Source organism: Psammomys obesus, unplaced genomic scaffold (genome assembly GCF_907164565.1).
Source record: "Psammomys obesus unplaced genomic scaffold, mPsaObe1.curated_primary_1811, whole genome shotgun sequence".
NCBI classification, from domain to species: Eukaryota; Metazoa; Chordata; class Mammalia; order Rodentia; family Muridae; genus Psammomys; species Psammomys obesus.
This window is the reverse complement of record NW_026596007.1, coordinates 1-10998: the sequence shown is the minus strand read 5'-3', so window position 1 is coordinate 10998 and position 10998 is coordinate 1. Positions and strand designations below refer to the sequence as shown.

Below are 10998 nucleotides of genomic sequence, written 5' to 3'. Positions count from 1 at the left end.
AAATGGGGCAGAGGTGGAAGAGAAAGAAAAGAATGTGTGTAGCCCGACATCATCAGCGTCTGTTACAACCAAAGGCCAAGTGGACATCTCTGGTCCGGGCTCTGAGGGCTGTGCAGAGCTGGCCCTACCACATCTATGAACTGCAGGAATGGGTGAAGGGGGGCATCTTGCAGATCCAAAGCTGCAGGATCTCCATGACACTGGGCGACACTGGGATGCCTGAGAGGAATCCCAGTGAAGATCCAGTATTGATAGTGTAGCGTGGGGTGGAGGCCTCAAACCAGACCAATGACTCATTGCCATGAACGTTTGCAAGTAAGGATGTGTGGACAAAGGGATATACTTTAGACACATTACAGCTTCCACAATGAGATGCTGTTTGTTTGTTTGTTTGGGGTTCTGGCTTTTATTTTCTTTGGGGGAGAGGTTGCCAGGGTGGAGGGTGGATGCTAAGGAATTGGGAGATCAGTATGATCACATCAGCATGATGTGAAATTCACAAGGAAGAGAGTAAAGCAAATCTGCATGTCAATGAAATGTGAATGTTATTTATTTTTACATAGAAATTAAATATTGGGCCTGGAGAGGTGGCACAGTAGTTAAGTGTGCGCTGCATCTGCAGAGGACCTATGACTGGACCCCAGCATTCATGGTGGGTAGCCCCCAACTGCCTGAAGTTCTGTGAGGATCTATCCTCCAGCCTCCAAGCATACCTGCACACATGCTCAGCCCCAGATGTAGAACACATGATGGAAAATCATGAAAACACATCTCTAAAAAGTCAAATCTCGACTGAATATTTGATAGTGAAAAACAGAACATCTTCAACATCCTTCTGACTCAAACTTTGAATTTATACTGGTCATTGCTCAGAGTGGCACTTCACATAAACACATAACTATAAAATGACAGAAATAAGTTCATCAGGGTTGTTTCAGAAATCATGGGGAATTCATCCCAGTCTCAAGCCAAAATGCATTTGTCAGAAAAAAATTTTAAACCCACAACAGCAACTGAAACAGCACTTTTCAAAATCAAGCCTGCTCACACAATACAGCTCAGTAATGTTTATATAGTGAAGAAGAGGGGTAGAAAATGATCGAAGGTCTTTGTTTTCTTTAACGAAATTCTTGTTTTTATAAGAGCAGAAATGATGTCGTAAAAACACTGCATTTCCTAACTTACGGTGGCCTTTAATCTGAGTGGTGTTTGAGATACCTTTCACTGGTGTTGCATGCTGTAATAGGGGTGCGTTGAGGTGTGTGTGTGTGTGTGTGTGTGTGTGTGTGTGTTTCGATAGTAGGTATACTGAGGAGTGTGTGTGTTATGTGTTCAGGGCCAAGAGTGCATTGCCAAAGTTAGCTCAAGTTTATTTTGATTCTGAATTTTTTTTTTTGTTTAGAGAAATTCAGAAAGCTGTTGCTAGTTTTTGGTTTTTGTTGTTTGTTTGTTTTGCCACTAGGATTTGCACCCACAGTTGAAAAAGCTTTGGTTTAGAGCATGGACTTCCCAATGCCAATTGCATGGTAAAGCCACTGCCTGATCTTGCCCTAGTCTTCCCTCAAATACGAAGTAGACTGAAAGTCTCCATTCATGAATAACCATTAGGGAAGGAGGCGGAAATAGGTGAACAGTTCCCCCAGGGGCCTGTGACCTTCACTTGGGGAACCAAAGACAGACACAGAAGGGGCTAAATGCTCTTGTTTCCTCGTTGGCTTCTCTGGACCTGCTGTGGGAAGCTTTGCCTCACTGGAGCACTTAATGTCATAGAAGCCACTGTGAAGTCACTGCCGGGGTGTGTGACACCGAACCGCAAACAGAATTCTTTTGGAATTATGTGACTTTTATTACTGAAACTGCCTTTATGGAAGCTGGAATTGGCTTACTGGCTGCTCCCCTGAGCCCTGGTCTCTGCTGCTGCTGCTTTCCGCTCTGAATCTTATCTAAATGGGTTTGGTTTCAAAGATGATCCTCTCCATTGTCTCAGAGGTTATAGTACCACTGTACTCCAAGTCCTTGACTTTCTCCATCGTTGCCTCTATGTTGTGCTTCTCCATGGTCTTTGTCACAATGTCTACCCCTCCTCTTTCAGGTGAGTCGGCTCTTGATTTTGGAGTAGGCTTTATTATGAAGCTCCTCAAAAAAGAGCCAATTTTACTGGATTTCTTACCCACAGACCCCGAGCCAGCTGATCGGCTCTTCCTGGGTTTGTGAGCAGTCCTGGACTCACTTTTGTGAGAGGAGCCATGTCTTTTGCTCCTTTTGCTGCTGTGCCTTTTTCCTTTTTTGTCCTCTCTTGTTTTCCCATGGCCAGATGCAGACCGGTAGGAAGATGTTTTCCGGGTCTTTTCCTTGCCTGAACTGCGGTGACTTGACCCCGTCCTGCGATGATGGGAACTCTTCTTGCTTGCCTTTCTGTCCTCCTTGTCTTGCCTTTCTCTTTTTTCCTTGTGTACCTCAGAGCTAGAGTGGGGAACCTTCTGGCTTCCATCCCTTTCACACATGTAGCCTTCACTCTGCAAGGTTGACACGAGGGGAGCTTCAGGCTTATCAGCAGCAGCCCCCTTGGTGGTCAAGGCACCTGCAAACACCACATGCAGGCTGCTCTCTGGGGAGCCACTGGCAGCTCCCCCCGCAGAAGTCGACTCTGAGGAAGAGCTGATAGCTCCTGTTAACATCATGTCTACGCCTTCTGAGGAGATGTTTGCAGCAGCTGCCAGGACTTTGCTGGATCCACTTCCTCCGGTATCGTTGGTGGCTGTTCCTGCCAGGCCTGTGGTTACCTGGCCTGAACCTGGAGACTTGGTTGTTGCCATGGTTACAGAACCTGAGGTGGGGCTTGTAGCTGTCCCCACTCTTGCCATACCTGCTGAGGAGCCTGTTGTTACAGCCGCTGTCACAGTGCCATCTGCTGTTCTTGCTGACCCTGCTTTGGCAGCTCCTCGAGTGTCAACAGCTGCTGAAGCTGTAATAGGCGGTTGTGTTCCCTCTCCTCCCGCAAACGCAGCAGAAGTGGCTCCTGACACATCCCGGAGCTTTTGATGCCTGAAATCCTGATCTCCTTCTCCATGGATGTCTGAGCCCTGTGCCAAGGGGAGGAGAAACAGTGATATAGAGGTGACAGAGGACAGAATGCTCATTTCCTCTCTTATTCTGGAGCTCAGAAACCCAGGGGCTTCTTATTAAAACCATGTCTGAATTCCCACTACCAGATCCCGTCCATTGCATGAAGTCAATGGCCACTTAGTTGTACCCGAGCAATTCTAGGGTGAAAGGAATCACTATTGTACAATGCATTTTCTGTATCTGTGTTTGTCTTTGTAGGACACATGTCCACAAGTGAATTTGTTGGGTCAATGCATACATTTGACATATTGATGGACTTGAAACCAGTTGTGCATGTTCACACATGAGGATTGTGCTTATTAAACACACACACATACACACACAAACACACACACGGTACAGGGAGACAGATACTGGCTCAAGAGAAGGAAGTTAAAAGTGTTCTATGCTAAATATCTGATCTTAGAAATAGGTTAATGGCTACTTGGACAGGCTACTGAGGAGCAGGAATGTAGAGAATATGGCTAGTAGATACAATTAGATAAGATGAATAACATTTTATGTACTGTATTCTAGAAGGATATCTATTGTAACAATCATTAATCTTATTTATCTAAATATAGACAAGTAGAATTTTACATATTCCCAGCACAAGGAAATATCAGGTTGAGAGACATAACCAATCACCCACACTTGATCACTACCTATTAGATACCTGTATTAATATGTCACACTGTACCCTATTAACATGTATAATTAAAATATATTAATCAAAATTTAAAATGTATTTTGGTCAGGCGTGATGGCACCTGCCAACAATCTAAACACTTGAGAGGCAGAGGCAGGACAATGGCCAATCCCAGGCCAGGGGATCTTGCATGTAGATCTTGCATCTAAAGGAAGAAAATATATATAATACATCCGCTGTGTCTAACATGTAATATTCCGTAACAAATGAGGCTGAGTTGCTGTATAAAGAGTTGCAGGCCGAAACATCAGGAAGTGGAAAGATTACACACAGTCTTTGGATGTGAGGCCGGAGTGATTGACACTTTGGCTCTCCGACAAACATTAAGCCTTATGAGACATTTTGGAGTAGTCCACCCTCCTAGAGTGACGGTCAAGACCCCAGTGGTGACATAGGACCTTTTCAAATGTAGCACATTTCCCAGGTGGGCCTAAGGAAGGACCTGCATCTCTGTGGGGCCTGCTCTGAGATGTTCCCCCACAGCTTCCCACCCTGTTGGAGTCTTTAGAAACTCACCAGTATGCTTTTGGTGTCCTCCGGGGTAGAGGATGTGTCACCAGTGTGAAGCACCGGGCCGCTGCTGCAACTGTCTGTCGGTGGCCTCAGGAGATAGACAAGCTTCTCCCAGTAGCAGAAGAGGTCTTCCCGTGCGTCAGAAGAGGGACACAGCTGCAGGTAAAATGTCCGGCCTGTGGCAAGCTTCAGGCGCAGCTGCTGTTTCTCACGGTCGTGAACGGAGATCTTGACAAACTTCAAAGGAAGCAGCCTGGTAAGCTCCAAAGTCTTCGAAGGCTTGCGACCTCTCCCCTTGATGAACCGGGCCCATCTGGCATGTTCCTCACAGACTTTAGCTGGTCGGGCCAGCAGCATGACATCAGGTAGTGGGAGGACAGGGCTGGTGGATGCAATGCACACAGTCACCATTTGGACGCGGTTGTGAACGTCAATCACCTCTCCTTTTTTGCTAATCTGGATAAAGTCGCTCTCGAACATCGGTGCGTACTTGAAAATAGCATACTCTCCTCCCTTATACAGCTGTCGTTGTAGGTTCCCCATGGAGGTATTGAACACGCCCATGGACCGGTAGCTGTGGGCAGTATAGTAAGGTAGCCAACACTCACTGCTCATGGTTCTCTTAATTACAGGCATCTATGCCAGCCACAAATCGAGTCCCCAAGAGAGGGAGGGAGTGAAGGCAATTGCCCCATCTCCCAGCAAGATTTCTGCCCACAGCTCCTCACACCTCTGCAGTTACCCCCTGCAGTCCTTTGTGACCTGTCACCAGCACATCCCCCTTTGTCCTGGCCTCCAAGCAGGCAGCCCCTCAAAGCCAGATCGACAGCCTCCCCCTGTGCCAGTCACACTACTACCCTCACAGAGAACAGGCTGAAGCATTCCGGAGTGTAGGTGTGGGTGTGCTGGGCGTTTTAAAATCAGACTGTTGGAATGCTCGAGTTATAAGCTGTTCTGGGTTTGTTGGCATCGATGCCGCGTACCTATCTCCATTTCTGTTGTTAGTCTATTACAGATAGTTTTCCAAGGAGTATCTTCGTGCAAAAACATTTTTGCTTCACCTGAATGACCTCCTGGGGATATAATCCTAGTGGTGGGATGTGTTTTGTTAGCGGCAGGACCCCTTCTGGATTCTCCTTCACCAAGGCCTCAGTGGGTAACAGCACAATCTGGACATTGTCTGCATTGTTGTTGAAGGATTGGTCCCCAGCAGCTCAGTTTTAGCAATACAGCTAGGATCTCTGCAGCTTCCTTGACCATTTCCCCATTTGCAGAAAGTTAGTTTTTCAAAGCTGTAAGCTACAGCAGGAAACTTGGGCTGCAAGATTATCTTGCTTGGGGTCAGAGTTCAGGGCTGGAGTCTAAGCCAGTCTTGTAACTGCCGTCAGAACTTTAATCCATGTCAGGCTGTGGACCTGTCTGACCCCAGCTGACCACACGCAGAGAGGCTTGCTTGTCGGCAGTGCATGGGGCTGAGTGTTGCTAGGAACTGCAGGGATTCAGGGGCGCTTGAATCACTGTAGGATGTCCTGCACCATCGTGCCTGCTGCTTCACCCTGATGCCTACCCCATAAACCACTCATGTTTAGGTTCCTGGAAAAGTTTTTCACAGAAATTGTAGCAAACTTATCTTTCTGGAGTTTTTTCTTCTTTTTCTTTATTTAGCAGAAGGTGATGAAGCTAAAATCCCCCTTCTCCAGTTAGAAAAGTAATTCCAAAATAAGCCCACAACCACCCACCCACCCCTACCCCCACCTCACCCCTCAGACCCAGTGATTACTGTGTAGAGATCTTGAAATAAACTCCAGCTACAGAATAAGTTCTCTTCTGTCCTTGTGTTCCCCTCAGTGCAGAGTGCTCCATAGATTTTTCAGTGAATATAGACTTGTGTCCACCAAGAAGGCTCACTCTTCCATGCATTTATACAATAACAACAACAAAATTAATCAAGTATTTTGTTCATCACCAATAAGGGAAGGAAGTTGAAAAAATGAACTTGTTTACCACAAAAGAACTGAAATAGTTTTTCTACAGACGTAGAGTTACTTTTCCAATAAGAGCAGCAAAGTGACTTGGAAGGCGATAGTGATTAAAAATCTGGAATATTAGATATTATTGACTAAGAAATATGACATTAGTTTCTCTCTCCCTCGTTACTCACTTTCTCTCACTTGGCCCTATCTCCATAGAATGCACATTATATATTATTATACTACTACCTATTATAAAATATATATTTTTTCATTAGTCCATCGCAGGTATAGTACTAAAATGAGAGATTTGTCTTGCATGTACGAAACTCTGAGTTGAATTTCTAGCCCTGAACATTTTCATTGATATTTTTTAAATTGAGACAGATCTGTTTAGATAACTTGATAGATAAAGGCTTCTGTTGCTGAACCTAGTGACCTGAGTTTAATCCCAGGGACCCACCTGCTAGAAGGAGAAAACCAACCTGCAGAAGTTTCCCTCTGACCTCCGCACATCTTTCATGATATCCAGACACACACACACACATGCAAGTAATAAGTGTAAAGAATGTAAAACTGAGGGGCAGGGTGGCCATATTAGTGAGAACTTAACCGTGAGCTAGGCATGGTCCCAATCAGTTTATGTTAAAAAAAAAGATTTTTATTCAGTGTATCCTTATAAAATGTAGGTCTGACTATCATCCTTATTGTGCAGGATGGGAAAATCAAGGTTCAGAGAAGTTAGGCAACTTAAGGTCACAAGGGGATGGAGAGAGAAATGAAAGTTCCCTAACACATAATGGTTAAAATTATACTAGGTTAGGTCACACTAGTAGACAGTAAATGTATAACTACTATGCAACATAAATTTACCTAATTTAACATCATTAGCAGCACATTCTGTGGAACTCTGTCCTGAGAAAACAGCAAGGATGAAACAGATAAATGCCCTCAGTCGTGTGGAGCTTGGTAGAGACTGTAAGCGAGTGTGTGATCCGCCGTGTCCAATGCTGATAAGAACTGTAGAGAAAGATAAGTAGGCCTCTGTGGGACTAGAGCACTACTGGGGAGAACAGCAGCGGGGAGTTAAAGAAAGCTCAGCAAGAACTGGGTTTGTGTTTTTATGGGAATCCTGAGCATGCGGATATGTGTGTCTCGGCATCTATGTGCATTCCTTGTGCTTTTTCTTTGGCTCTTTTTCTTGTTTGGTTGTTTTGTCATATTCTGATTTGCTTGTTTTTATTTATCTTATTTTATCATTATTTAGAAACCTGTTTGTTTTGTAATGAGAGACAGAAAGGGGTGGATCTGAATGGGAGGAGAGGTGAGAGGAAATAAGAAGAGGTGGGGGATGGGAAACCATAATTAGAATTTATTGTATGAAAAATCTATTTTCAATAAAAGGGAAAGGAGAAGAAGGGGGAGGAAAAAGAGGAAGAGGAAAAAGAAGAACAAGAACAAGAAGAACTTGAAGAAAGAAGGAGGAGAAGTGACTTTTGAGCAAAGGCACAAAAAGCGTCAAGGGAAATCCAGGCAGGAGTCAAGCTTGAGGAAGAGCTTCTTGGAGTCAGAGCAAGAAACCAAAGCCATGGAACAGAACATGCTTGGCACATTTAAGGAAACCCCAAGGAGGTTGGGGCCAGCAATGGAGAGAAGACAGGGAAGAGAAGTTGGGAACTGAGGACAAGAGGCAGATAGTCAAAGGACAGACAGACTACCAGGAGGGACTGTCAGCAGCTGCTGCAGCCTGAGCACTCAGATAAAGCTGCCATAGTGACTGCCACAGAAGACTTTCAGGTTGAGCCATAGTGAAGCGAGGTAGTGGGCTTATGAGTTCGGGAGTCCCATAGCGAAAGGACAGTACACAATCCGTGATACGGGTCCGGGCTTTTCAAGATGGAGCTGTGCTTAGGTGTTCATTGCTGTCATCATCATATCTAGGATCTTAGAGCTTCCAAACTGAATGTAATTACAAAAGTTGGCAATTAAGCAAAGCTTAATACTTAAGTAAAGCAGAGTAAAGCTTAGTGTTTAAAATTTTTTTAAATACATGAGGTGGTACACGTCTTTAAAAAAAACTATTTCTGTCCCCATTTATGACATGTTGAGGTCAGAGGACAACTTTCAGGAGTCAGTTCTTTTAGCCTGTGAGATCAAACTAGGATCATCGAACTCGGCAGCAAGTGCTTTTACCTAACTGAGCCATCTCTCTGGCCCCAGTTTATTAACTTTTTTTTATCTTTATTCCCCTTTTAAAGTGAAATTGTAAGGTTTTATGAAGCACATCATTTAGATTTAGGGATGAGAGGGGAGTGCTAACATGACAAACTCAAGGTTACAAACATTCTGGCACTAAGTGTGACTTGTTTTTGTCTTGGTTTTGGGTTTTCTGGTTTTTTTCTAGACAGGTTTCTCTGCATAGCCTTGACTGTCCTGGACTCACTTTGTAGACCAGGCTGGTCTCGAACTCACAGAGATCTGCCCGCCTCGGCCTCCCAGAGTGCTGGGATTACAGATGTGCACCACCAGGCTCAGCTTAATTTCCTGATGTTAAAAGCTGTGTGAAAATGTACTCTTTCCTCTCAGAATGGAAAATCAGACAGATCGCCCAGCATTTGAGGCACATCTGCTGATTGTCCATCCTCTTGTGCCCATCATTATGCCAAGAGTATGCAGGTTGTAAAAACACTTTTCAGAAAGTGTAAATCATGACTTTTATGCAAGCATAGGAATCGGTGTAAGTCACTAATGGAAAGTTCAGCATGTTGAAGCTGGTTCGGGTGAGAATTAGGAAAAGACACTGTCATTAAAGAAAATAATTTCGGGGTGATGTTGCCAGGTTAGAAAGAAAACGAGTTCATTGTCTCCAGTTCACTGAGACTATGAGCCTTGGGGTTGCCACTTCTTCTGAGCAGAAATCATTTTGTGTCTCCTGAATGAAGATCTACGGAAAGAACTTCACAGAACTGAAACTTTAACCAGTAATATATGGCCTTCACAGAAGAAGTGTGGTGGTTGTGCAATGTCATGGATGTACCAAAAACAATTGAATTGTGCACTTTCACTGGCTCAACTTTTTGTCATGTGAGACATTTCTTACTAAAGTATTAAAAAAAGTAACAGCTAGCTGCTCATGTATGTCTCAGGTCAACAACTTATACGTGCAGGCCCTAAACATATGCAATGTGCGTATGCAGGTACGTGAATGTGGGAACATACTTGCCGTGACATGCATGTGGAGTCAGAGGACAATCCAGGTCCCCAAGCTTACACCACAAGCACATTTACCTACTGAGCCATCTTGCTGGCCCCCAATGTTTTTTGGGGGGTTAACTAATCTTTTTTGTTTCATTTTCATTTTTTTATTACAATTTATTCACTTTGTATCCCAGCTGTAGCCCCCTTCCTTGTCTCCTCCAAATCCTATCCTTCCTCCCTCTTCTCCCCCTGTGCCCCTCCCTTAGGCCATTGATAGGGGAGGTCCTCCTCCCCTTCCATCTGACCCTAGCCTATCATCAGGACTGGCTGCATTACCCAATGTTATTCTTTTTTTTTTTAAATATTTTTTTTATTATTATCCAGTGTTATTCTTAAAAAATCATGTTCTAAAAAAAGAAATTATAATTGAATGAATGCTTAATTCTTAAATAATCAATACATTACCATTTTTACTCATTCTACGGGATAAATGAAACTGTTGAGTAGGACTGTTAAACAAACCTTTCCTAAGACAAAGTAAGTGCACATTGTCTGCTCTACATGTTTTTAATGTACTTTGTCTTTAGAAGGAACATTGTGGCACATGAATAAGCTATGATCTCTCCTTGGAGCGTCTATAAGATGCAGAACACTCATAAAGGACACAGGAAAAACAGAGAGACAAATAGATAAAAGAATAATAGTGGATGAGTAGAACAGAAGGTACATCTAATATTTATCACTGTGTTTAAAATCAACAATAACTTTAAGAAAGACTACCATCAGAACTGACTCTAAAATTACTTGTCTACACCTTTGAAATTGGGCTAAGGTCCAAGTGGGGTGAAGCAAGAGACTACAAAGCCATATGTAGCATATTGAATATAGATGTGCATGGTTACAGACAACTGGAACCTGAACATTTGGTGTGAAAAGAAGTTACAAATCAATAGAGTTTGTTCCCCATTATTGCTTTGAACAGCTGGGCAGCTAAATATAGCCTTTTCATTGAATCTGCAGCCTGGGGAGGTGGTGATGTGAGCTATGCAGGATGCGAGGGTGGGGAGATTTCCATACTATACACAATACGTACCTACTGGGTAAATCCCCAGGCCTAAAATATAATCCACAGTACTTTCATGTTGGGTCTGCAAGGCGGGCAGCATGGGATGAGCCTCACTTGGCCTCAGGCACTAGGACTTGGGGAAGGCAACTTGGTTTCTACTTTGCCTTCTTGCTGTCTGGAAAGACCACAGGTACCCAAACCTCCCCCTGAGGGTCGGCATGCAAATAAGCTCACTCCTGCCTTGGGGCTGAGAGAGGCTAGTATATAAGACCTCAGGCAGCTGATCAAAAGAGTTGCATTGCTCAATATTATGCTCCAACTGTCTCCCACCTCCTCCTCCTCCTCCTCCTCTTCCTTTGCTTCTGTCCTGCTCAGCTGTACTCAGCTGCTCTCTCAAACAAAATTCTTCCCTGGTCATCTGAGTCTTAGGACTATTC

General features: G+C 44.1%; 1 protein-coding gene across 1 annotated transcript; it reads right to left on the bottom strand.

Moving 5' to 3' along the window:
* Positions 1 to 1613: 1613 nt before the first annotated feature.
* Positions 1614 to 4963, bottom strand: Garin3 (golgi associated RAB2B interactor family member 3). Its single transcript, XM_055620658.1, has 2 exons — positions 4331 to 4963; positions 1614 to 3083 (listed from the first exon to the last, which is right to left on the bottom strand). Exons 1-2 carry the CDS (start codon positions 4961 to 4963, stop codon positions 1944 to 1946), a joined length of 1773 nt encoding a protein of 590 aa, XP_055476633.1. The 3' UTR covers positions 1614 to 1943.
* Between the last annotated feature and the right edge of the window lie 6035 nt (positions 4964 to 10998).